Raw genomic sequence first — 27,867 nt, 5'->3', positions numbered from 1 at the left:
CGTTTGAGAGAGGAGAAACATGAAGGAGAAAAAATTAGAGACACACCGAATTCAAATCAAACTTTGAAAATATTTGCTTCATCACTCAAAATTATTATGTTTTCTTTATTTTCTTTTCAATTGTATAACGTGTTTTATAAAAATAGAACCCAGGTTTTTTTTTTGTTTTTTTTATGTTTTGAATTTCAGACAACACACAAAAATGTAGCAGTTAAATAACCTTGTTTATAAACACATGCATAAATAAAATAAGACCACTTACGAGCATTTTCAGCGTAAAATACACAAATTTCTTTCTCTTATTCTTGTTGTTTTCGTAACGGTTTCTTATGTTTGTCATAGCAACCATAGCAACGGTTTCGGTTTCGGCTCACTAGCATTTAGCCATTGAGCAGCAATCTATCAACAAATGATGTGGCATGCGATGGCCGCCGCGGAAGCAGTCCTTTTCCTGTTCCCGTTTGTACAAAAACATCCGAGCTCAACTTGAAAACATGACATGATGCGATGCGCTTGTAGTGTTTTTACAGTGCTACATTAGCGCAGGAGTTCATCCAACCCGCCTACAGATCCTTTCCGTAAGCAGTTCCTGGACCATCACCCTTCGTCATGGTCACAGCGATACAGCAGCCGGTCCTCGGTGCTGCGTCGTCGAACTTGGCAGTGGCCTGTTTCGTTTCGGTCGTGGTGTCTTGTTGGAGCGTGCCGCTACAACCGAACGCAACGCGGTCTTTTAGATCGTTGACGGAGCGGAACGTTCGCGACAAAGTCACCGACTTCAACCGGAGTAGGTTCGCAAACGTCAAACTGGATCAGTTGAACGCCAGTGTCATCAAGCCGCCAGATCACCTTGAAGGGCTTCCCATGGAGAGAGATGGACAACTGAATCCCAAGTACAGAAAAGAAGTCTTGCTTGGCGCTCAAGCGTCGGCGGAAGATCAAGACGACGCCTTGTTGCGCAGCGTTTATTCTAAGTGAGAAAACAACGTATGTTATTGACGTAGACTGGTCATCCACGTTGAATGGCCATAGTATATGCTAATCTTTTGTAAATATCTTTTGGGCATTCTCAGAACCTCGTGTTCCATCCGTCGTATTATACCTTCACGTGTTTATTTCGTCTGTGCCGAAATTGCCTCAAGTTATCCATAATTATTTGTGCGCCGTGAATCGAATACCAATTAAGTTCTGTGAAAACATTGCAAGATGCATGCCACTGCATCCTGCAATGGCAAACCAAGCTGCCATGTTTGCAGCTTCCATGACGTCTGCGCAATTCACTTACGGCAGCAGAAACCTCGTTTCATTAACAATGATTTGGTGATTTACGTGCACCGTACAGTTGGCGCGAACATGATGTTTTGCATTTTGTTTTTGCCGCTTAACACCAAATTCTACTGACTGCAGTAGTTTCAACATACAATCTGTTGGACAAGCTGTGAGCGTGTGCTCATTGCCTTCCATTGTGTTTGGCTGCACATGCACTGAATTGTAAGCACAAGTATATTGCAACACAAGGTGTGTTACAACAGACTGACTAAAAAGGACAGTAGTCTTTGGTTCATCCCCGCTCTCTGTGATCACAAATTTCGCAGGTCAAAAAATCTAAAACTAGCATTCTTTTTCAACTTTTTTTTTATTGTACACTGATTTGCTTTCGATTTTTGGTGGGCTATCTCTCTGGATATTATGGTATGCACATGTTGGTAACCTTCGTAGGTACATATTTCACTCAGTTTTCATTCCAGAAGTGAAAGACAAATTTAGACAACTAACAATAACTTGTTTGTGCTCTGTGCACATCTTTACTGTACTCTTTTTTCTTCTATATCATGATATCCTGAAAGATAACCCACCTAAAAGATAAAGCAAGTCGGCTGAAATTATGAAGTGGGCTAACTTGCAATGTGCAATCAAAAAAAGTAAAAAAACACTATTTTTAGATTTTGTGACTGCGAAACTTGTGATTGCAGGGAGGGTCGATGAACCAAAGACAACTGTTTTTTCCAGTCAGCAATGTTCGCTTATCTCTCGCCGTGGCTAAAAAACACCATTTCTGCCGAGGTCACCATTGGCCAGGGCCCTGCATGCAATTACCAGAAGTGGGCTATCTTTCCGTGTTTCTGAAAAATAGCAAAGACTGCCAAAAGTATAGGGGTGGGCTTTCTTTTGGAGGTGGGGCATCTCATTTTTGACACTTCTTGAAAATATTCCAGCTAAGAGAGAAAAGGATAGAATGCATAAATAGCAAAAACAGTTATCTGCACCCTTTCAGTTTGCCATAATTAGGCTCAGTTATATTAAATAAATTTTATGGGCTAAAAGAGAGAACTAGGTATCAATTCCTCCTCGTCTACTACATATTTTAAACCTTTCCTTGTGCTGCCTAATACATCCCTCTTTATTGAATCGGATCAAATCACTATTTCCAGAAGCTTTTTTCTGGCAGTTCCAAGGCACTAGCTTGTTAATTTATATTTATTTTTAAAAACTTGTTCCTTTGTCACAGGACTGCAGGAGAGAGCTCTTTCCCCAAATCGCTTTAAAAAAGTGTGACCAATAAACTTAAAAAAAAAAAATCAAATATAAATATATATTTTCTCACATGATAACATGTGGCAGAAGTTTGGCAATAGAAATTCTGAATATACTTCTTGACGAAGTTTGACGTGCCTTTTTAATATCCTGTTTTTATTTAGGTCGCTGGTGTATTTATTTTCACCACGCAAGTCGCACCTTTAATTTGTATTGCTGCATTCTTATACCGAGTGACAACTTCTTTATCTACTGAGGGGAAAGCAAGTGTACGCTCACAAACCCATAGGGTTTGCGAGTGTACACTTGCTTTATGAAGGAAAGATCTGTCACAGATCTCTAAACAGCTGCACACACAGAATACACACTACATTCATTGTCATCTAAAATAAGAGAACAAATTTCACTCGGAGTTTATATGCTGTACCATGTAATTCTTACAAAATTATTTGTCACAAAAAGACTACCATCAAATATTGAGAATTCACTCATTCCAGAATAAGCACCCACCCCTCAATTTTATGACCTTTGGAATATACACAAAGGACACATCTTAACATATTGTTGACCTAAGGAGGTTCAATCCCCCAGTTTTATATGACTATCCCCAAATTTTGAGAGGGCGCTTGCTTAAAATTTTATAGTAATCTATTTTGTATTAAAAAAAATAATATGGTTTCACTACCGTAAAATACCGGAGCACTTACCCCACTTTCACTGAAAACTGGGTTACTCTAGACATGGGTGCTTGTCCAGTCAAATCAGGTGCTTAATGTATAATTTGCAGACTTTCTAATTTTTAGAAATATTAAGGGTGGGCACTTGAACGAAGCGGGTACTTCTGCGGTATTTTACGGTCAATTACAAATACGTCTTCTCAAATGCACATACAAGTATATCTTAATCCACCACATAAAGGAGGACATTGGTAATGTTCCACATATAGAAACAAGCCTTTTGTTTCTTTTTTTTTTTTTTCTTTTTTTTTACTATGGTTTTTGAGTTGGAAACTAGTATTACTAGCTTTAAAGCTGTTTCCACATTTGTACTTCTCTTCATTGTGACAGGATAAATGGATACTTCCACCTAAGATAAAGCACAGCTTGCAGTCTCCAGGCAACTGCAGGTGCAGACTGAGAAAATGTGCCTGATCCCTGGCTTCGATTCTGGTACCTCTAACTAACAAACTCAACGAGCTACATTCCGCTGGTTATTTTGAATGTTTTCAGCTGCGCACGTGTCGCCTAAAGCGTGCAAGTTGCACTCCATCTTAGGTGGAAGGATCCATTTATCCTATTGAGAATCTACTCCAGCTGGGGGATTTTTCCAAAGTCATATTCATGTACATCTAACCTCCTCGTCGTGTACAGAAAGAATTTTGTCAGACCTGGTAAACTTCTGCATTCATTTTCAGGGCTGACGAAAATCAAGACGGCCAACTGAGCATCAAAGAACTGGAGAAATGGATAGCTGCGAAGGTGAAAGAGCACTACAGCCAAGCTGTCCGGGATAACTTCTGGATATTTTCGGCACTGGACAAAAATCATGATGGTAAGGCAACATCTGTCGAGAAAAAAAAAAAAAAAAGATTTCCTTTTCGTAATGGTATGTTGCACATATGTTAGCTAACAGTGATCATGGGGGTGTAAAAGGTTCAAAACATGACAACCTGACTGGTGTAAAAGATTGGAAGCTTGAATGTAAACTACATAAAGGTGGTCACATCCAAGGGCAACAGATGGAGCTTCTTGTTAGACATACCCTATACTTCTCTCAGTCTATCTTTTCGTCTCAAATCATTTATTAGTGCATTGAACTTTTGCGGTGCCTCTAGACAGCCCGTGGGCCTGTTTAGAGAGGGTGCACCTAAGTGCGCTGTGGCATGAACGTAAAAACACAAAAAAGCATGTAAAGTATGCATGTTGTGATAAAATGAAAATGCTGCGTAAGAATAGTCCAAGATTAAAAATATCAAATATAAATATGTAATATCAGAAAAAATATGGTCTGTGACATTGCAAAATAAATACACACAAGGAAATCTGAACCACTTTATTGGCTAAAAAGTACAAAAGTATAAATGCATGAAAAGCATCCACTCAAAAATCATGAGCAGTGTATGCATACTTTAAAGGGATGGTGAACCGAAATTCGGATTTCAGAAAACAATGCAGGAGCTATAGGCGAGACGCTACAATCCCTACAACACTACTCGTAAGGTGATATCTTGTATGGACGGACGTATTTTTGGAAAAAGAGGTCGAGATTGAACGATGCTGACAAGGCGCGTGACGTCATGGTACCTCGTTTCCTCCCTTTCGCTTTGCCCCCTCAAGGTGGCGAGGCGGAAAAGACGCAAAGCCGTTCCCTCTCTTTCTCGGGAAAAACAAGACGCAAACATATCTATACAATGCGCCTCCTTTTTTTGAAAAATACGGTCATCTGTTCGACATATTGCTGTATGAGTGATATTTTGGTGTTTGTAGCATCCTGTTGCACGCTTTTGCTGCTATGTTTTGTGGAAGCCAGATTTCGGTTCAGCATCCCTTTAATCCTTAAAAATATATCTACTTCAGACATGTCTGCTACATTCATCTCATTAAAAGTTTACTGGATATGTTCAGGGGATTGTGTATTTTTTGGCTCGAATTAACCGAATACACGGGGAGTGAAGAGTTGTATTAAAAACAGATAAGGTTAGTTTGGGGCAGTCAATCAATCTAGACATGTGTAAAAATAAAAAATGTGTCTTTCAAAAACAGTTTTAGTTGCTTTCAAAGCTTTGAAAATGTGTCTTTGAAGCATTTGATAGTTTTTTTCCAACTCCTTCTTTGCTTCCGGGATACAACCTTTTTACAGAGTGGTATCTATACTCTGTCTCATCATAAATGCGAGCGAAGCTGATACTACAAACATGAGCGGTTGTTTTGAATGACACTGTTGTTTCACGAGCCTGCATGCAAAGGAGCGCTGCTCAAAGCACTGCACAAGCTCTTCTGGTAGTTAAGTTCTTGTTGCTGGGTGGTTGCCGCAGATGGAATGATGGCAACCCTAGATTGAGCCTTGGCCGACGGAGATCGTAGAGAAGCACAGGGACACTCCAGATGAAGATAGCAAACTGATATATACATATGCAGTTTTATTTTTTCGTTCATACTCAGGGTGAAACAGGGTATAGACCTCTTTAATCCCAGCTTGCTTTTGCTCATGCTTTGTCACCTTCTGTCTTCATTTCAGGCCGTGTATCCTGGGACGAGTACCATGTCAACTTCATGTTGGAAAAGGGCTTCGACGATAACTATGCCAAGCACCACCCTGAGGACCACAAGGGGTTGGAGAGAAGCGGTAAGCAGGCTTTTGTCGAAGATAAGAGTTCAATCGAAGCATGTTTGAGTAAATATTTTTTGGGGAAAAGAAATTCCAGGGGAAAGTAGATTTGATAGGAAAATTGATACTTCACCACATATTGGAGTGTAACTTGTGTACTCTAGTTGCCTGGTGAACAGTGAACTAGCATATGCTGTCTGGTCACCTATAATCTAGGGCAGTGGTTCTCAAGCGGGGCTCTGCGGACTTTTTGAGGTCCCTGGAGGCCTTCTTAGGGTCCTCGAAGCCCTCAACCGCCAGTCGAGCCGAGCAATAAAAACAAGTATTAGTATTGGTGCTGGCTGTCTCACAAAGCTAAATGGTAGACTAAACCGTGTGTGCCAGGTGAGTAGGGCTGATTATTCTCCGTCTCAGGACTTCAAAGTTGCCTCAATGTCGAATTTTGTCATTGTAGTAATCATCCAATATCCCCTCTCACCATCGGTGAATGGTAGGGTATGGCTTCCATCACTTCTGCCGATTCAGAGAAGGTTCCTGAAACATCAGTGGTTGAGAACAACCGGTCTAGAGTAAATTCCCCAACAGATGCATGCACTTTCTTAGAGTGCATGCGAAGTCTCCACCGCACTTGAGTTCACCAATCAAGATGGAGTCGATGGTTTTAAAGGGCCACTGACAACCCCAACATCAATAGTATGGCTATAAAATCATTTTATGTGGGATATTGCTACCAACACAGGTACCGATAGAGTAACCAAAGGGTTGTCTCAACAGCAGTGGCGATCTCAAAGGAGCCGTTCAACCTAGTAGCGCGGTCCCCACATCTCCGCGGCAATGTAGACGACGTTTAGGGCTACATCACCATGGGTCGGTTCGATTAGTTACATCCGTCGGGGCCAATGATCGACTACCTTGTCTCACTCTCTCGAATATAGGGGAAAAGAAGACACACATACCAGAGTAAGGACAAAGTCCAAGAGCATTTATTACAACACTCTTATAATGAACTACCATGTCCCCATCCAAAATGCCCCCCACGGCGGCAAGGTAAGAAAAGGTCCTTACCGGCCAGACGCGGGGTTCCGGAGAGCCAAAACAGGGAAGCATCGGAGAAGTCGCCGACACACGTCCTTTCTCTTTCGCGGTCGCCGGACGAGTCCCTCTCTTGAAAGCGGGAAAACAAGAGGCGAAACCTCCTCGCCTGTCAGCAGTGATCCGTATCCGAGCAGGGGAACGGTAATCGGTCCCCCCAAGAGAGAGTGAGAGGAGGGCCCCCCAAGCCAGGCGGCTGAGCGTTCCGACCCGCGGCCGTTATCACAGCCATCGGGGAAGGGAGACCACATGAATCCCCACAAATGAAAGTGATTAAAAAACATTACATGTAGGTAATGTGAATTAAAGGTTGCTGCATGTCCCAAATGATTTCACTTTATAAAGTAATTTGCCTTAAAGAAAGATTTGAAGAATTTTAGGTGGGATTCGATCCCACGACCCTTCAGTTGCATCAATAGTGAGAGATGGGCTTGTTGGTACGTTGTTCCTTTTGACAAAAGCACTACAAGATGAGGACAAAGTAAGAGACACAGCACAAGCCTTCGGTTGCGAGCCAGACACGCTACCGACTAGGCATGTCCGCCACACTTCCTGCTCACTGGCAGGAAGAGCATGAGATGCGAATGAGAAGGTAATGCAAACGGAGCCCGACAATGCTATCGCATTCCACTCTTAAAGGCGAAGCTTAAGCGTCCTCCAAATTTTTTTTTACGTGTTATACAAATTATATTAACATGTAGAAACTTGCTCTGTGTACAATCTGAAAAGGTTTATCTTTTTTTTGTTGAATTCCAGTGAAAGAGAAAATCTTGCTCGACAAAGCGAGCTGGTTCGAGGCAGCAAATTCGGACCCCGACGCCTTGAACATCGACGAATTCCTGACATTTCGTCACCCCGAGCACAGCCACGTCTCGCTGCTCAAGATGGTGAATGACATCATCAGCAATCTTGGTGAGCATTGACACAACCTCGTCATCACTGTTTCATTCAATTCCTAGGAGTCAAAGTCGCCAAGTTTGAAACTTTGCATCTTACCGCAAAGTTTGTTAACATCAAAACTCCACAACGTGCGCCCAGCGCCGGGATTCCAAGTTTATAAACATCATTGTGACCATCTGCAGAACTCTTTCCAGGGGGGCAAACCTTATTTTTCCAAAAGGGGAAATATTTTATATTTCTTTTTTAGACTGGAGCAGTTTTGGAATTATGTGGCAAAAGCGTTGTTGTGGCAAGCCAACATTGGCCAAACAAGCACTACATAATGTTTTACTACGATGGGAGTCCTTTAGTCGTGTTATTCTGCTTTTATCGACGGGAAGGAGAACAACTTTGGACTGTCAACTTTGACGATATTGGTTTTAAGAAGAGGATAGCTTCGGGCTTTCGCTGTGCTCGTTACACATACCATAGTGCACGTGGTTCACATTGGATAATCCTACTCACGCAGTCACACTGCTGATCCATCATACAAAAGAAACATAGGAACAAAACTGCGGACCGTTTTTGTACAACCAACGGGGCGGGGCCATTGTACAAGAAAGAAACACGCCTCGGACGGCAACTGCAGACCGTCTTTTGTAACACTTATTACCAGCGTGGCCACATCGTACACCACCGAAGCAACTCGTTGTTAATAATTCCCAAAATGCCGAGGGGGGCAGGTGCCCTCCCTTGCACCCCCCTCCGGACGCCCACAAACGACACGGTAGTATGGCGCTCAGTATTGTTCCAACGCAGACCCTCTGTCTTAGTTCAAACGTCGATGGTCAGTCATCATTCGCTAGCACCTGCTTTTTTTCATAAACTGCGACGATTGGATCTCCAGGTGTCCCGTGAGGATGCATTGACTTTGTTCGTAACAGGCTCATACTATAGATATTGAGAAGGTGAGAACGGCGGGAAGGAGCTTCGGTTGTCCCGCATCCAGCGCAAGCTTTCTACCTTGGACAACGCTTCGGTGTCTCTCGTACTTGGAGGGTGAGTGCGCAGCCAAAGCATGGGAGGAGGAGTGTGTGCTGGAGGTCGGGTGTTCGAAAGACACACCCTGCCATTTTGTCAGTGACTATAGCTGCAGTATTTGTATGTCTTGAAGCAAACTGCAGAGATGCAGCTGCTATTTTTATTTGGCATTATAAGACAAATTTTTGATGACTCAGATCGGCAAAAGCATGGTCTTTCCACTGTAAATGAAACACTTACTAGAGCCTAAAAATTTTAACGTGAAACATTTTTTGGCTACGTGTTTGTCATTTCGTGAAGCCCAAAAAGTGAAGCCCGGACAAAGGTGTGGCCGCGAGGCTCGACATTGATTGGTTGGCGGGTGAGAGAGGAGTGAGGTGCTCGACGCTGATTGGTTAACGGCAAGGTCATTTGACCAGGGGTGAAGTGAGGAGGAGAGGTAGATGAAGAGGCAAGGTGGGTTAGAAGGTTCTGAAAGATTTCCAGGTTTATTGTTTTAAGTTTACACATGCCATGCGTTAAATTATCTCATGAAAAGCGCCATGAACGTAGGCATCTGGCTCAACGGGCTAGACGTCCTGCCAAACAATGATGTAAACGTTTGTGATGCTCGAACATTTCACGTATGAAATGCAATTACCTAGCAATTTGCTATGCATGTTTTTTTAGGGGCAAAGCTCCTTAGTGTCTAGCTTTGTCTGTCCGGCGTCCGTGCTCTCATCGATTGCCATCCCATCTGTCTTCTTAAAAAAAGAAAAAATGTTTACGCAGTCGACAGGATTCGAACCTGTGCCAATAGATTTCTAGTCCATTGCCTTAACCACTCGGCCACGACTGCGGGACGAGTAGCGGACTCTGAGATGTGGTAGTAACTCAAGAGCTGGGGATATCATGGATGGAACGTTGCATGCAGCCGCTCAACGTCTATACAGGAGAGGGCGCTGCGGTCAAATGCATATATAATCGCATTAAACTTTGCATGCATTGGCTTAACGTTTATAGACGAGAGGGCGCTGCGGTCAAATGCTCAAATGCGTATATAACCACGATCCATACCACAGATTCTCTTTCTGACATGGACCGTTGGCTTAAGCAGTGGAGATGCATTCCCACGGCTTCTAGGTGATCCAAGCTGATCCGCTAGAACCACTGGCTCTGCATTTCACGGACCATAAAGCAGTAATAATGAAGTCGAAATGCAATCCGGAACTCAGCACTACCTATGAACAAAATCAGCATCATCAGCACCACCAGAGCTTCGCCCCAATCAACATCATTCACCACGTGGAGATGCGGTCATTTTTTTAATCTACAGTAGGCTTTGTTGCATTCTAAACCATTTTCGTTGTTTCACTTGTGATCTCACTACTTAGATGGCTAGCTGTGTTCTATATCTCGCTCTAGTAGACCCAAGTTACTCCAGCAGATCATACCATGTGACAACACAAATGGAGAAACACTAAACGTGGGTAAACTTTTGCTCTGGAGTTGGACCAGTATATTTTAGAGCGCAGCTCTTAGGGGCCCGTTCCTGGCTTGAGCGGCGTCGGCGTAACCAAGGTCATCCCAAGGTCACGTGACCCCCAGAGGTCACGTGACCCCTCCTCTAGGGTCACGTGACCCCCAAGGTCACGTGACACCCAAAGTCACGCGACCCTCCCCCCCCCCCCCCCCCCCAAAGTCACGTGACCACCCCCAGGGTCACGTGACACCCCCCCCCCCCCCCCCCCCGAGGTCACGTGACCTCCCCGATGACGTCATTGTCACTGACGACGTAAACCGGCATTCGCATCGTCATCGTCAACATCAGTTATGACGACATCAGTGACGTCACTGATGACGTCACCGGCATCCGCATCGTTATCGTCATCATCACAGATGACGTCATCAGTGACGTCACTGATGATGTCACCGACATCCTCATCGTCATCGTCATCATCGCTGATGACGTCATCAAACTCCGCATCGTCATCGTCACTGATGACGTCATCAGTGACGTCACTGATGACATCTCGGCATCGTCACGTGACCCCCCAAGGTCACGTGACCCCCCCAGGTCACTTCACCCCCCACCAGTACCCTTCCCTCCTCCTCCTCAAGAGCTGCGCTCTAATTCGGTGTTACAGGGAGCTGTAAACGGCTTTCACTTTTTTGAAACATTACCAAAAAATTGTTAGCCAGAGTGGCGAAATTGACAAACTTTAAAGTTCCCAATGTCCCACCTTTACCTCACTTTTCTGAAGACACCGTAAGTTGTGCTCTCTTCATTGTTGTCATTGATTACGGTGTCCTTGCAGTTTCTTTTTCCCAGCCATAAACTCTGAATGTTTGCCAACTGTGAATGTTGTGTTGCAAACTATCCATGTTCATAGCCATACTGCTGCTAACAGTTATGCTGCTAACAGTTATGGCATATTATTCTAGTAGACCTTTTGCAAAGCGCGCAGTGTCGTCTGGGACACCGAGAGGAATGCTCAGAACAGCCTCTGTAGAACAAACCGTAGCAGACAACAGAGGCGATCTTGGAGGCAACAGAGAAAATGCAGGCAAGCAACTGCACCATGGCCCCCTGCCTCCCCCCTTGCGTTACATGGCAGACGGTGCAGGGGCAAATCGGAGTGAATAAAATGTTCTAGCAATTAGCTGTGCACTTTTCACTGCCTTTGGGTGTTTTTGCAAAAGGTCTGTTGATGGTTGGTTACCATATGAATTGTAGAAGGCCCATGCTTGTTGTGCAACCAAGCCTCAGAACTGTGAGTACCTTTGCAGACGAGAATGGGGACGAGCACCTGTCGGAGGAGGAGTTTGCGCAGCTGACCCCAGACGAGACAACCCGGCAGAGCAAGGAGGAGTGGAAGAAGGAGCGCATCCTCGAGTTCCGACAGAGCATCGACCAGAACGGCGACGGCCGGGCCAGCCGCCAAGAGCTGCTGGTCAGTGGGGTCCTGGCCAGACGTGACTGCCCAGAGCATGGGCACGTTCTCGCACGTCGGAACGTTTTGGAACTAAGTGGCTAAGAACGAGTTCATAATACTGGCAGCACGGGCATCTAAGCTAGAAAAGGTAAAGCAGCGCTAAAATAGACGAAGGACACGAGGAGTTGCCGGTCTGTCGGTGTCTCTAAAACATTCCTTTTTTAATGCGAAAGCATTAACTCTCTCATGGAGCGAGCCGACATCATCAGCTTTGAAACCATGCAAAACGGCACCTTAATGAAACCACGCGCAAAGCTAGCCAGCAACACCTTTTATACTTCAGTCTCATTAGCTGGCGCACGTCGACGAGGCTCCCATTGGCCGCTGCGCGTCAGTTTGTGTGGTGTCAACCTGACTGTGTTATCACACTGTTGTGTTATCAGTGATCACTGCGTTCGCTTGCCTATTATCGGTTGTACGGCGCGTGGCAATATATACAGTGCATGTAATAAACCAAGGGGTTTGTTCTGCTGGGAACTATGTTGCTGTCTGTTCCCTCCTCGTGCCACAAGGCACACGACAGTTTGAACGATCGCTCACGTGATGGCGCTGCGTGTCCGCGAGGCAGTGGCTCTGCCGTTCCATGCCCAAGGCCCAAGGTCTGCGCATTGTACGCGCAGACCTTGGGCCTTCTCGTGCCACAAGGCCCAAGGACCGCATTGTACGCGCAGATTAACGAAGGGAGCAAAGAGCGGCGAGCGTGCTTTTCCATTCACAACTCATAAGAAGTGCTTAATTGTACCTCGAACCTTTTGTTGTTCGAGCATGATGCTCAGAAATGGTCATCATAAAGCTGTCCTGGCAACCAAACGATTAAGAACTGTCAATCAGGTGGCTCAAAAGTGTGCTACATTTGGATCAAATACCTATTGTCCTATCATCAAGTGCATGCAGCATCTGGAAGTTAAACATATTTTATATTTGACAGAACATGCATTACAGTTTGTTACATAGTCTTATCAGTCACTGGCAGAGCCTGTTGTAAGTGAAGTTTATAGAATTGTCAAAATGTATGACTATGTCCTGCACTTTTGCTTTTGTTACCGGACCTCGCTTACTAGGTTCAGACAAAATAGCACATCAGTATGTTTTTCTTTGCCATCCCGTTAGTCAACTAGCAAATCTAAAGACCTCCATTGCATGTTGGAACTTTCATATAAAAAAAAAATCTATGTAATCTTTGTTTACAGATGTACAACGATCCTGAAAATCCAGTGCATGCCAGAAGCGAAGCCCGAGAGTTAGTCGCCCAGGCCGACACGAATGGAGACAACAAACTGAGCTTGGACGAAGTGCTGGCCAAGAAGGACATCTTCCTCGGTAGCAAGATGGTCAACACGGCCAGGAACATTCACGACGAGTTCTAGGCTCCGACAGACACATCCGGTTTCTTGCCATCTCTAGAGTCAGATGCACGGCCAAACTTTTTAATAAGGGCAATATGTCTGTGATATGTGAAAGGTATGATATTTTGGAAGGTCATCCTAATTTATGTTTGGGCTGCTGATTCTATGTTGTCATAACTAACCAAAGGTGCCTGCTCGAATCTCCACACCGGTCATGTTTTTTGTTATTGTTTATTTGCGCTTGGGGGAAATGTATTTGCGCTTGGGGGAAGTGTTAATCAGTGAGAAAATGTTTGTGATTATTGCATTCAAAGTTTATTTTGTTTGTTCAGCTGCTTTGTGTTAGTTTATTTGCCTTTTTTTTTCTTTAACGCTGAAGCGAACAAGAAATGCCTGTGAATATGAAGCCACAGGAGAGTCTCATTGTGTTTAGACTGAAGTACACAGTGTGCAGAAGAGCTACATTAGCCTTGCCATATCAACTGCAAACACCAAAATGTCTTTGGCATAGCTGTAGTTTTGTATTATTTATATTTTTCCACTTTTCACACACTAAGCATTAGAGGCAGTTGCACGTGCTTAGTCAAGATTTCCCAAGTCTCATAAGTAAGCTTAGAAAATGACTAGTATGGAGTGTGCTTAGATCTAGCTTTTGTAGACAACCAACACTTTCACCTATGCATAAAAAAAAATGCCGTCGCATGCTGTGGTGCAAGGTGAGCACCATTGCTATCTCCTCTCTATAAGCGATCAAGTTTTTCCATATTTCTTTTATACATAATGTAGTATGTTACTTTGTATGCTTATACATGTTTGCCGTTTCTTACATTTCACGACAACACTGTTGAACTTCCGCGAGTGTCGTTAACAAGGCTTCACTGAGAATCGCTTAGGGCCTGTTGTACGTAACTTCCACTTCTCTGCAAGACAGGTCTTCCACCCCAAAAGGCAATAGTGCTGAAGGTGGGAAAGGATGTGGGAGAGGAAGCAAGCAAGCAGAAGTGGAAACTGTACATCATCAGCCTTTAAGCAAAAAGTTGTTGGAAAGGCCAAATATTAGGGCCCGAACAAGTTTGCAACATTTTCATTCACATCACTGCCTTTGCCACATTTATGTTACCTTGAAGCTTGTGTGTCAATTTCCTAATTTAGACCCCTTAAATGTTTTTGTAATTTATTGCACTTTCTTGCATATAATTGTTTTCTTCACAACATGCTTATGTGTGACTTGATTATCGCGGGAAATGTGACCTACAAAGGCTTAGCTGTCAAGAGAAAAACAAGTATTTAGGGCTCAACGTCTCGATAAATATAACAGAAAACATGCAGGGAGACTGGTAAACTTTCAACATCTTAAAAACCCGAGACATGCAAACAAAGAGGGACAACAGAGACACACAAGCCTATGTGTTGTGCCCAAGTCTCAGGTTTTCAAGACATTAAAAGTCTTGCTTTGTCTTGCTCTTTCCACGCCAAGGCTGCCGTCACAACAGTCTGCTTGGGGCTTCCCTCGCTCTTCCATCCTCGGCCGCATGCCGCGACAATACCTAACTCGCAACATTTGTGAAGTAGAATGGCTCCCGAGATATGCCCTCTGGGGTCATTGTAAAACATACTAATCTTTATGACCACCGAAACATATGAAATATTCCGATTTGAACGTAATTTAGACATGTATTTGTAGGGGTGTGAAACAACACAAGTAACCTCTGGAGTCTCTGAAATCACATTGTTCCGTGTAGTTTTGATTCGACTTTTGTTTCTTTAGGCAAATAAATAAATTAGTTGGTGTCATGAATCCATATATACTAGTGGTATTTCATGCCAGAAAAAAATTGTTTCGTATGTCAAGACCGTTTAACCTGACATCAAGACAATGAGTACAAGCACAAGGTATTAACACTTTCACGCTTTTGTGGTAGTTGAGTTTTAATGCGGATGTGTTTGTGGGCCAATTTTCAAGTATAGAGCATCAGGAAAATTTGTTACCAATACGATAACAAAACGAAGTCTACCTCGGTGCCTGCCAAGTGCCATTTGCAAGACAGTTCCTCACCCAGAATCGAACTTGGAATCTTTTCTTCCATTGTGCAAGTTCTGCCCCTATGTGCTTGTGTTTCCACAATATATTTGTCGCCTCAATGTCGGGAGGGGTCACGTGACATATTCTTAAGTTCAGGCGTAAAAACTTTTAACCTACCTTGGTGATTCGCATAATAATGACTCGGAGCCGTATATTGGGAGAGTTTGGCAAGTTTATGATCTCGCCACCATAACGCCCCCCCTGTCGAGTGAGCCAGTCAGCCCACGGCACAGAGTGAGATGCGTGAGTGCATGCGCGTGAATTCCCGGCTGCTCCCAACTGAGCGGCGAGGTCCACCATTTTCATTCATTCACTCAATGGAATGCATGAGATCAGCATCGAAATTTCAGTTATTTCCTTTTATGTCGGTGGTTCTGGCAAGAATAGTATACACTGTTATTCCACGGTGGGTTAAAAAGCTAAGAAATTAAGTTTTCTCGGCATCTGACCGAAAACTTTTCTTCAATGGAAAAAAAATGAAAGCCGTATACAACTCCCTGTAACGTCGAATTAGAGCGCAGCTCTTGAGGAGGAGGGAAGGGTACTGAGGTTCACAAATTCTCGGGGGGGTCACGTGACCTGGGGTGCAATCATGTGACCTTGGTGGGGTCACATGACCCCTCCCCAAGGTCACGTGACTTGGGGGGGGGGGGGGGGGGGGGGTCACGCGACCCCCCAGAGAATTTTTTCCTCTAGATTTACCGGGGAAATGTTTTCTGCTAGATTTAGCGGGGAAATTTTTCCGCTAGATTTAGCGGGGGAATTTTTCCGCTAAATTTAGCGGGGACATTTTCCCGATAGATTTAGCGGGGAAATTTTTCCCCTAGATTTAGCAGGGAAATTTTTCCGCTAAATTTAGCGGGGACATTTTTCCGCTAGATTTAGCGGGGAAATTTACCCATAATGCACCGCGCCATTACGCCGACGGCGACGCCGCTCAAGCCGGAAACGGGCGCCTAAGAGCTGCGCTCTAAAAGAAATCGGCTCGTAGCAGACGACGTGTAGCTTCAACAGTGCTCTGTACGGAAAGCGTGTTGCGTCAAAACGGCGGTCGTCTCCCCTTTGCTCCCTCCTTCCTCTCTCGCTCCTTCGGTGCTCTCCTCCCTCTCCTTCCTTTTTTTTTCTCCTCTCTAGCGCCTTCGTCGCCAGACTCTCCCAATATGCGGCTCTGTACTGACTGATGCAGGATGTGTCAGGTGTTGATGTCGGTATTCTAAAAGCCAACCGGGCAAAACAAGTGAAACAGATCCGAACAGGATGATACAAACAATGCATTTTACATTATTAGTTTTTCTCGGAGTGGTCATTCTATGTTAACAAGCGCTTGTAGCTTTTGCTGTACTGTCAGGTTAGGTGTAAGCAAACAGTAGCATCATTCAGAGTTGTTGATAAGGAAGCGCTAAACTCATTCTGAACTTTTGCTGACATGCCATTTCATAAAAAAACAAGAAATGCTGTAAAAAGAACAGGGCAGTAAGCGCCTTTTCTCGCATTCATTTGGCGTGCCTTGACACACATTTAGGAACTGTACCTCCACATTGCTGAATAAAAGTTGTTGAACTCGGTAAACAGACAGGCTGTACAATATTTTCTTTTATTGGTTGTCCTAAACAGGAACCGATCAACTCTAAGAGATGATCTACATGGATCAAACCAGCAGGGCTGGTCTTTCGTCAACTGTCGCATAGATGCGCTTGCGCTCTGCGAACGCAGACGCAGATACGACACCCCCGCTCAACAACGGCGCATAATAAATAATGCTCACACTCTGCAGGATACAAGACTATAAGTGCGTGACCTGAGAGCATATATAGTAAAATCTATGTTTTTTAATGCAAAGTTCTAAAATGTATACTAAAACAATGCCACGCTACATCACTAGTGCAAAGATGATACTGCGCCACAGCAGTTGTGATCCTTTGTCGATGCACTTGCAAGAGAATGTCCGCCGGGAAATTGCCTATGACTAGGACTGGGAACTACCAGCCTTTGAACAGTACCGTATGTGTGATGACCTGTGAACACGCGTAAATGACGGCGTACTTCACGAAACTGGGACAACCGACGTAATCCCCAATCGCATTAGGACATTAACCAATACCACCCTTCATGACAAGGAGAAACAAAACAGCATTCAGGTAGTTCGCTCTTAGGCAGAGAGACTTTCGAGACACTTCGAAACAATCTGGTTATCACAACTTGCATTAAGTAATTAAGACTGCGCTTTCGGCCGCCCCTATTTACAATTTGACAACCAGGGGAGGCAGAAAGGGAGTGCAGAAACGGTGTTCGTGGTCCCCCCCCCCTCCACGTGAGTATTTCGTCGCCCTCTGCACTCTCCCACACTGGAGAGTAGTCCTCGCATCTTTTAAATAAAATGTCCCACCACGTGGCCACGCAAACACAAAGTGACACAACCTCGCACAAACACTGGCACAATAAAGATCAATGTCGGAGGGGGTCGAACAACTGCCACACGTCGGAGCACCGAGTCGTGCAACAAGCTGCAGAAACGACGCGACGCTCAACTTTCCTGGCAACAGCAAGGCAAACAAGGTCGCTCTGTCCCTTCTCCCGAGACTAGGCTACTGGCGGTTCATACCTGAAAGACGGACGTCGGATTTATGGGAGTGCTAGGCCCAAATTCTGGACAGTATGGCTTCGTTATGTCCGATCAAACGGACAACGAACAACTTGCCTGTTCCTAATGGACACATTCATAGAATCACACAGCTTGCAAGTGCCCCCAGCCATCTGACCAGTTCTTACGCTCATTGATATACTCCGTTCAGCTACAAGCGCGAGCTAACCCGTGCTCCTAGCTTTGAGACGTGCATCTCTAGCGTGCGAGTGCCTGCTGTGGCATTGGCTGCAATCTCGGCTTAGAGGTGGACGGAGTATAGCAAGGTGTTCTCTTATAAATTCTGTTTTTGCAGCTTGAACACACCCATGAGAAGGATCTAAAAAGAGACGACGACAAGACCGTCGCTGGCGTTTTCCTTGTACGACAGCCCGAGGTTTCCAAGGAAGCGGTTGGTATAACTTGGAAACGACATCAAACAAATGCAGGAAAACGTAAAAGAGGTCGGCGCAGCCCACTCCACACCCCCAACGCAGTGGGGTGGCCGGATGTCGAAGAGAGGACGGCGCCCCGTCGTAGAGGAGAGGGGAAACGGCTACTTCATGCACTCCGGCCAGTACTGGATGTAGTAGCGCTTGGTGGTGCCTTCGAACAGCCGGTCCAGCCAGTTGGGCAGTCCGTCGAGGAGGTGCTCTTCGAAAAGGATGCTGCCGTACACGTCCGAGTCGACCTCTTCCTGCCGGCCGAGCAGACGGCCAGACTCCACGTCGCTTGCCTCCGACCCGCTGCTCGAGTCCTCGAACCCGATGAAATCTCCGCCAGTTTCTTTTTTCTGGTGCGAGAAAGAAAGACCAGGCTCGAGAGAAGTTGGGCTAAAGTGCAAAACGTTTGTTCTTTCCCCATTTTCAAAATGCCCTCTCCAATAATATAGTGCCAGTTGAACACGAAGGAAGGATTTGAGAGAGAGAAAAAATAAAAAAATGAAAGCCGTTTACAATTCCCTGTAATGCCGGATTAGAGCTCAGCTCTTGAGGAGGATGGAAGGGTACCGAGGGATAGGCGACTCCTTGAGATCACGTGACCTCAGGGGGGGTCGTGTGACGTCGGGGGGGTCACGTGGCCTCGGGGGGGGTCACGTGGCCTCAGGGGGGGTCACGTGGCCTCGGGGGGGGGTCATGTGGCCTCGGGGGGAGGGAGGGGGGGGGGGGGGGGGGGGGTCACGTGACCTCACAGTTACGGCGACGCCGACGCTGCTCAAGCCGGAAACAGGCACCTAAGAGCTGCACTCTAGAAAGGCATACAACACCGCTGGACTAGCAGCTGTTTAATAAGACTTTTTTTTCTTCATCTGCCTATATTGTTTTTCAGTTCCTCTTTTTTTTTTACATCTTCCTCCTCTTCTACTCTTACAACCGAGCCATTTTCCTCGTCTTTCATTTGTCCGTTATGGGTGCAGCCCCTCTAAGACAGACAATTTCCAGGGGCATCGTGTGGCCGAGTGGGCTAGCGCGCACCAGCTAGGAGCACGTGAAGCGAAAGCTCAGGCTACAGAACCCAGTGATCCTGTGTTCCCCGCCCCTGCCCATTTCGATTTGAATGAGCATTGTACCGGCCTGTGGTCACGTATCACTACTGCGTGGTGCACATTAAAGACCCCAATCTAGCAGTCGTACTGCACTGGCTAAATTGCTCATCAACAATAAGTAACAATGTCCTTGCTGACTTAACTCCTGCTGTGTCAACAATTTTCTAGTACCGTTGCGCGATGGAAGGCGCACTCGCATAACTGTCTGTTTTTGCGTCATTAGCAAGGGCCTCCAGGATTTCTAGAGCAAACTTGTTGCAGTTTCTTGCCAGGATGTTTAGGCTAGAAAACTCTGGTGGACACTGACACACACGACAATGGGCAGGTAGGTAGATAACTCCTGCTGCGATGGCCTTCACTGAAGCAGCATGTTCCCTCGTCCAATTATTGATGCACCTTCCAGTCTGTCCAATGTATCATTGACCACACATGGCCTGGAAGGTGCGTCCAAATACTTTACTAGGTGAGTACGGGACACTCCATAAGAATACATAGGAAAAGACGAAATGAAGATCTGAGGATACACGCATGACGGCGGCAGCGGTGCCGTCTTCACATCCGCGACTCTGTCAACCACACCAGGGTTGGTTTATGGTGCTGCCGTCGTTCTGTCTAATGCAAATGAGGAGAGTGTCCTGTAATCTTTTATTAAAGTTTTTGGTGCATCAATAACCAGACAAGGGAATATGCAGCCTGTCCAATATACATTTGACAGACTGCATGTTCCGTGAAGTCATTTTGCAGACGACTTCACAGACACGGTCTGGAAAATGCATCAAAGTTAAGAAAAATGTTGGTAATCGTGTGGTGATTTTATTTCTCCAGGATTTAGTGAATGCTACTCTAAAATAAAGAAAAAACAAAAAATTGGGTTGTGTGTATGTTTATACAGCCTAGAACTTGGTCTGCCTCAACGGGCGACGAGTCTCCCAGCTGTAGATGAGAAATTTAGCCAGTGCAGTACAACCGCTAGCCTGGGGTCTTTAACGTGCATCACGCAGTAGTGATACACGGCTGCACGCCGGTACGATGCTCATCCAAATCGAAATGGGCAGGGGTTAGAATAAAGATTATCGCTGATGCAATGTGTTCTCTCGCAGAGGTCCATGCAAAGCCGTGTCCATCACTTTCCGTATGCTGCCGCATCATCTATCGTAAGGCAGAGGTACCTGACGAGCGGAAGCTGCTGGGAGGACGCAATCCGGTCGCAGGTTTCAGTGGTCGTTTCCCCACCGGCACATCTTACCTTCTGGTCAAGGCACAGCTGTTCTGCATGCAGCTGCTCTTTCCGCAGTTGCTCTTTGAGCATCTGCATCGCCTAGCTCAGTGGGTACGATATCCAGCTAAGAATTGCTCAGTCGCGAATTCGATTCCCATTGATATGTCTTTCTTATGTTAAATGGGTGCCATGAGCTTGTGTACTTTATTTACAACTTTAAACTTTGCGTAAGATGTAACACCAGAATCTGACGCTGGAACGTTCAATATTTTCATGAAATTTGGCTGATAAAAAACACATTCCATGCTGAAATATTGTGTGCCCTTTAAAGTGCTTATGGGAGAGGGCTGTTGCCCGAGTCATCAACGAAATAAACAAACCCAACAATAATGTGCAGTGGCAACTGACAGAAAACAGCTCACGTCTCTGCAGAACAGTTTCTTCCGGAATCATGAAACTCTATCTCAAATACTCTTTTTCAAGCTTCTCGAGAAAAACTGTTGTCAAAAAAACACTTACTGTAAACATGATTAAAGGAGCGATGCAACAATTTTTGTACTGTGCACAAATACCGCTTAAAACGGATCCCTAACGTTAATGACCTATGAAACACGCGTTCGTTTTTCACCCCACGCAATAGAAGTCCCAGAAAAAAATTAAAGAAAAACGAGCAGCGTTCACCCCCTCAACTCGCAGCCAGAACAAGCGGCCACGTGATCTGGAGCCGATTATATGCCGCCAGTGTTGATCATAGCCACGCGCTGGGGTTGGCAAAGCGCTGGACACGCGCTGAGTTCCAGACATTGTTATGGCTCGGCTGTTTTCGTCGTTGCAGCGATTGGACACGGGTCACAACCCGAATGCTTCTCGAGCTAGCAATTATCACGAGCCCAAGTCGAGTGCCCCCGCAATGCTCGGGTCCAATCTATGAACCGCATTCAAATATCGTCATCATTTGGGTGTACTGCGATCCCCGAGTTACGTCATCAAATTTTGCAAAGGAGAGATTGAATGAAAATGATCGCTTTTGTCCTTAAAATTACACCGCAACAAAGGAGTTTCTTGGCCAATGGCGTTGCGTGTGAGTATCCTTGAGTCCCAGGTGTGCCAGTAAGCTCGTGTAGAGAGAAAAACATTGCAATTGAATATCGTTGCACAGCTCCTTTAACTCAATCTGCTAACGACAATCACATGCTCGTATTTTGAATGAATGGCTATATTTTTTGGTTAGAAAGGACCGATTCCAGACAGCACTCGAAGATCGGCAATCAAAGAGCGCAATGCATCGCGGGAGCCATATCAATTGATGTCACTCGGTACAGCACCAGCAAAGCCGCTTGGGTTACCAGCTCTGCCAAAGCCGCTTGGCATGGTTACGAGCTCTGCCAGTCAGCGTCATCAATGCATTACAACCTGGTCGTTTTTAGTTGCCCATCCCCGCTCCCCGCAAAAGTCGAATAGGCCAGAAGAGAATGGAGCTTGCCGCCATACTGCCGCAGGGCAGCGCCGCTTTTGAAGGGCAACTTTGGTCAATTCCGAAAATTCTGGGATTACGGGCAATTCTTGTGTCAAAACTGTTAATATAAGCAGTTCTATGTTATATTCGTTTTCCGAAAAGTTAGATAGTTTTCCTGCAAACCTCGTTCAAGGGGAGACACCGGCAAGAGGTTTAACTTCTGTACTATTTTTAATGCAGACAACATTGAGTTTAACACTTATTTTTTTATTGCAAATGGGGGCTACAAAGTCTTTGTTATGTTTAGTCCAGTAAACACAAAGGTGGCTAAGGCTGAGTTACGAACCAGTTAAGCAGTTTGTACTTGGTGAAACCGGTAATCGAACTGATATTTTGCATGCACAACTAAACTAGACCGTCACGCAATAGCAGAGAGGCAAAGTAAGGCTGCTGATTGAGCAATGAATTCTACAACGTTTGGTTTTTCTCGCCAAAAGATTAAATCGTGGTTAACTATTTCTCTTCGCATCCCCAACAGCGTACAGCACTACAGCCCTTTTCATTTATTTTTATTTTTGCAGCACGGAAGTAGAAAGCTACATATTTACTTGACCAGAGCGTGTGGAAACAAGTTTCGATCAGAGCCTAATATTTGCACCAAAAAGACCAAACTTGTCAAGCACTGCTTACTAGGCTGCTCCATTGTTCCTATGAGGTACTCTGCCAATCTCTGAAGTGCCACAAGGTCTACAGGCTGAAGGGTAGGCCAGGTGTCGTTCAATCTTCTCGGGACCCTCAAATAACTCATACAATCACAAATTTTAGTGTAACTCTAGCTTCGGGAGAATCGCATTCTGTAGTATATTCTTCATCTCGCTGGTCGCAGTTTTCGGCTTACTGACCTTTTTGAGCACAGCAGGCTCCAGGTGCTTGGCGTGGTAGACGCAGAAGTATTTGCGGTGCCCGTTAAGGGACAGCACCGTCCCGATGCAGTTCTTGGGGTTGATGTTGAGGGTCCTACGCTCTGACAGTGTCTGCGACAGGATCTTGCGGTACCACTCCAGGTTCTTCTCCAGAAGCAGCATGGAAAACATGAGAGTCTTGTTCCTGGTCCAAAGAGACGACAAGGGGTCACTTTTTCAGTTGCCGTTACATTGCGTGACAAAATGAAAGAGGCATCAGGAAAGACAGGATGGAAGAAAGAAATTATTGTGAAATACCAAGCACGCATCCACGCAAGTAAACGTGCCCTCATGAACATCAGAAACAGGGTAGAAAGTAAACACAGGAGCTACCAGTCAGCTCAAACTTTGTCAATCATCATCACAAGAGTCTGGCTCGGTGTCTTAAGGTTGTCATTACAATAACTAGGGCAAGTGTCACAGAATTCAAGGGTTTTCTGCCCTTGTATATCTTTTTTTTTGTTGGTTTCCATTTTGACTGGGGTGCATGAGTGCTAAGGACACGAGCGCAAACTTTAGAATTTTTCCGGGCGAGCTCAGACGAAGAAAGAAAAAGAAAAAAACGTTCAGCCTTTCCACTCCCGTGAAGAAGGAAGACCAGCGGAGCTGTACTCGATACACTGCCGTAACGCGCACGCGCCCGTTTCCCGCTTCTTCTCGTCCGACACGCCGCCGATCGTGGATACGTCTCCGGCGACCCAGAGTCGGTCGCACACGGCACACGTGATGCCAAACGGGTAATCCACGAACTCCTTCCAGAACATCGCCGTCGTGCCCGGGAACTGTTCAGCCAGCGTGGAGTGCAGTCGTCGCCGGGCCTCGCGCTTGCATTTGGCCTCGGTGGCACGATCGTCCTCCGTGGCGCTGGCCCGCCGGTGCTCTTTACATCGCTGGTTCTGTTCTCGGCAGCGGCTTTCCAGGCGAGCGATGTGCTCTTCTTTGGCAAGGGAATCTGAAGCGCTCGACGCAGTGGAAGTCGAGGCGACAGCGGCTTTGCGGCGGTTACGGACCCATTCGCGCTGCTGCGTACGTCGCCACTCCTTTCGCAGTCAGTCTTCTTTCCCCGAAAGGGCACGCGGCTGACCCATCCTGAGTCCAAACCGAAACTGATAAGAGCGTAGGAAACGGTGCGCAAAACAGACGGGGACGAAGAAACACACGTGACGAGCGCTGCGCTCGTTACGTGTGCTTCTTCTTTGTCGTCGTCTGTTTTTCGCGCTGTTTCCTACAATGAATTCCCACCAACGTGCCGCCCAACTATCCATTCTTCTATGATAGCTGGAAAGGTTGGCGCCATGTTCCAGCGACGACGGCAACCATACTGGTTATGTGCTTGCCGCCGTCGCTTATAGATGGCGGTAGCTGTCTAGAGGCGTTTTTGTCGACAAGAGTTTTGTACCAAACACAATCCTCGAGAACCTAGCCCTTAACAGCTCCGCTGTAAAAAGGTGGAAGTCACGCAAGGTGTGGTTGATCGAACCCCGAGCAAGGCTTCAGCGGTGTAACTGGTCGGCCCTGAGCAAGTCTTCGGTGGTGTGGATGGTCGAACCCCGAGCAAGGCTTCGGCAGTCTGGTTGGTTGGCCCCGAGCAAGTCTTCAACGGTGTGTGTGTGTGTGCTTGGAGGGAGCGCTGTTTGGCACTGCAAACACCCAAGCCACCACGACTTCTCGACCCCAACTGGCGGCACAAGGAACCGGACCACCACCGACCCTGATTTGGGACCCTGATTCGACTCCTCTCCTCCTCTGAATTTTATGTTGGCTTTCATTTGACTTCTGTTCTTTTTTGTTACGCTTTCAAAACTTTTGTATTTTTCTTTCCCGGTTACGAAGTGCGGAACGCTCTTAATTAATATGTTCTTTTTTTTTTTTTTTTTTTTTTTGTTATGCGAAAGCAATAATTGTTTTATGGAGCGCTGCCAGCGTTGGCTGTGACCCCAAAAAATTAGCAACTATTTCGCATTAAAAGAAAGGGTGCTGGCGAACGAGCAACTGAAGAGCAACTAAGGAGAGGGTGCGCGCGCTCGGCAGCCCCTCTCTTTCCCTTCTTGGGTCACGCTGTGTGGTGTGGCTGGAGGCATGGAGAGGGGGCTCCTAACGCATTCTACGCTCTGCTTTCAGCCATGTCGCACCGCGAAGGAGCGGGGCGCACTGCCGCTGTCCTCACCCGCAGAGGAACGGGCGCGCTGCCCGCTGTCCTCCGCGCCATGAACAGCGGGGCGCGCTGCTTGTGGGAATATGCTGCGTGTAGGAATGCTTTCGCAATCCTATACGTAAGCAGTCTTAAGTGTACTCCTGAAAGTTTTAACGACTGTGTGTGCACTTTGTGAACCTTTACTTTTGAATTCCATCGCTACTAAATAGTGTTCGTAACGCCAGGTACAACTTACTCTCAATTCCTACCGCCTCTCAGGAAGTCCATCGCTAAAATGTGGCGCACCTGGACGGCGGTCCAATTCAAAGTACAAATTTGTTTGTTTATGGGATCTTTTCCGCCCAAACCTGTGACAGCAGGTTTTGTATAAATCTAAGTCAGCTTCCACAAGGGCCTTCTCGCGGGCCAACAAGACCCAATGCCGAAGCGCGTGTACCGCAAACGGACGACCGTGCAGACCGAGCGGCTCACTTGCGGTAGGGGAAGACGGCTCGGAAGAACTGGGGCAGCAGCTTGGGCTTGGACTCTTGGTCGACCAGAAGAACGACCGTGCGGCAGCCCGGCTTGAGCAGACGCACCAGGCCGTTGTACGTCTCACCCCTTAGCTCGTGGATGGTCAGCTTGCATTCGGGCCTGGCAAAGAATGGACAGAAAGTTTGGTCTATACTATCCGACGGACTGGGAACAGCGGGGCGTGTCCTTCGAAAACCCGGCCTCCAGCACACACTCCACGCCTTCCGCCGCGCTTCAGCTGCGCACCCGCGCTCGAGGTGCAAGAGACGCCCGAGCGTTGCCCAAGGTAGAAAGCTCAAGGTGGGACAACTGGAGCTCCTCCCTGCCGTCCTCACCTTCTCAGCAACTACAAAAAGTGCCTCTTATTTTTTTTTTTTTTTTTTTTATCTGCAAATGTAGCACTGATCAAATTATCATGTGCAGAACTGCATCTTATGAGGAACGGAGCAGACGCCAACATCCGGCCTTAGCCTCCCTGGCACGCATTGCCGTGTCTTTTCAGAGTGTCGCCGCCTAAATACCGTATTGGCTTTTCTCGTTGTTTCCGAACGTTTTCGGTGGTCGGCCAACTCTATTAGGGTACGCTGGTACATGTGCTGGCCTGGACTAGTGCTAGCCGGAACAGGTAAATTGCCACGTGGGGTGCCTCCGGTGAGCTAAGCCGTAAAACTGACTGCCACATTGTGACAACAGAAAATGCGGGAGTCTATTCCAATTTACTCTTTTTTTAACAGCCTAAAACGCCAGACGTTCCCTGCATGGCTTTCGTGCCTCCTCGGCCCAAATGCTGCCGGGCCAGCTCACATTGCCGCAGTCTGTACCTCTCACTGTGCCACGGGATGCTTGCAAAGTATGAGTTAGCTTCCGTAAGACCGCAATTCTGCACTAAAAATAGGGCAATGTTTTAAATGCGTTAGCATTCAATACCCCGGTGCACGCAGCTGTCTTTCATTTGGAAGGTCGTGATTTGGACCGGACTGGTTTTGTGAGAACGCAACACGGTTCCCGCCGTGCTCTTTCGCTCTGTTTGTTTGCTCGTTACGTCCACTGTTCTTGCAGAGGACGCGACGGGCACGATGACATGAGGCACAGTTCATTGCGCATGTGCCTTCGTGCATCTCCCAAATCATTTGGAAAAGCGCACGCACAGATTTGGTTTTCGCGGTTGTTGCGTCATCTTCCAGCTCACGGCAACTTTGAAACTGCGCTCGCATTATAAAATTAATGCAACTACACATATCTAAGTGGCGCACAGAATGTCCGAGGGTTCAAGAAGTTTCCTGCTCATCATACTTCAGTGCAAAATCTACATTTCATGAATGCAGACCGAACAATATGCGGACCGGAGGCGGCGATTGAGGGAAGCTGTGATAGGTGCGTCTGAAACCACCGATGCCCAAGAGAACAGACTGACTCTCCAAAGACAACAGTAGGAGGATCAATGCGAGGTGGGAATTCCCATCCTTCACCGAGTCGGAACTCTCACGCTAAATGCCACAGCATTTCGTCAAGAACCAGAGTAACGATGGCAGCGATTTCGGCATCATTTTTTTCCTCTCCCGACAGAACCATTTAACTTTATAAAGAAATTAAAGTTAAATTATAGAATCTCTTTTTTGTGTGCCAATAAAGACCCATCCCCTCAGTGCCTCCTCCTCTATGCTTATGAAGTTTAAAAACCAACAGTAACAGCTGCCAAATTCGTTCCAAACCAAAAAAAGACTTGCCATAATGCCCACCAATCACTTTAAACTTCCAAATGTACCGACGTGTGTGATTTAAACTTTGAATTTACTGATGTTCATCAATTTTCAACTTGAAATCAAAACAAAATATTTATGGCGAACTGCTAGGCAATTGTGTTGCATACATGAAACATTCTAGCATCGCAAAAGTTTAGCAATATTCAGAGTTTCGAGACGCCCGACGCCTATGTTCACGACACTTTTCATCAGATAGTTTAATCTGTACCATATGTACACCTGACAGCTGTTCCTAGATTGAAGCGATACTACCGCTAATTGGGCCGATAAACCTGGCGATCTTCCAGAGACTTCCATACTCTTGAGCTCCTCTCCCTCTGTGCGCACAGGTGGCTGAGCTCCTCCTCGCCTACCC

At 46.2% G+C, this 27,867-nt stretch overlaps 2 protein-coding genes across 2 annotated transcripts in view; one reads left to right on the top strand and one right to left on the bottom strand.

Moving 5' to 3' along the window:
* Positions 1 to 267: 267 nt before the first annotated feature.
* On the top strand, positions 268 to 16,847 carry LOC8034616 (45 kDa calcium-binding protein). Its single transcript, XM_029989490.4, has 6 exons — positions 268 to 974; positions 3,950 to 4,086; positions 5,773 to 5,880; positions 7,711 to 7,866; positions 11,644 to 11,807; positions 13,040 to 16,847. The coding sequence occupies exons 1-6, from the start codon at positions 610 to 612 to the stop codon at positions 13,214 to 13,216; spliced, it is 1,107 nt and encodes a 368-aa protein (XP_029845350.3). The 5' UTR covers positions 268 to 609; the 3' UTR covers positions 13,217 to 16,847.
* An 11-nt stretch (positions 16,848 to 16,858) lies between these two features.
* The window catches only part of LOC8034618 (dnaJ homolog subfamily C member 16), a 34,948-nt gene continuing 23,939 nt past the window's right edge, over positions 16,859 to 27,867 (bottom strand). Inside the window, exons 11-13 of the mRNA XM_029989493.4 lie at positions 25,708 to 25,869; positions 23,022 to 23,226; positions 16,859 to 18,691 (exon numbers count right to left, since the gene is read on the bottom strand). Coding sequence (XP_029845353.1) covers positions 18,455 to 18,691; positions 23,022 to 23,226; positions 25,708 to 25,869 — 604 coding nt within the window. The 3' untranslated portion in view covers positions 16,859 to 18,454. The remainder of the gene's footprint in view (positions 18,692 to 23,021; positions 23,227 to 25,707; positions 25,870 to 27,867) is intronic.

This window comes from Ixodes scapularis, unplaced genomic scaffold, assembly GCF_016920785.2.
Source record: "Ixodes scapularis isolate PalLabHiFi unplaced genomic scaffold, ASM1692078v2 PGA_scaffold1__304_contigs__length_218370807, whole genome shotgun sequence".
Classification (NCBI taxonomy): Eukaryota; Metazoa; Arthropoda; class Arachnida; order Ixodida; family Ixodidae; genus Ixodes; species Ixodes scapularis.
The sequence above is the reverse complement of the archived record's forward strand: the minus strand, read 5'-3'. Positions and strand labels throughout refer to the sequence as shown.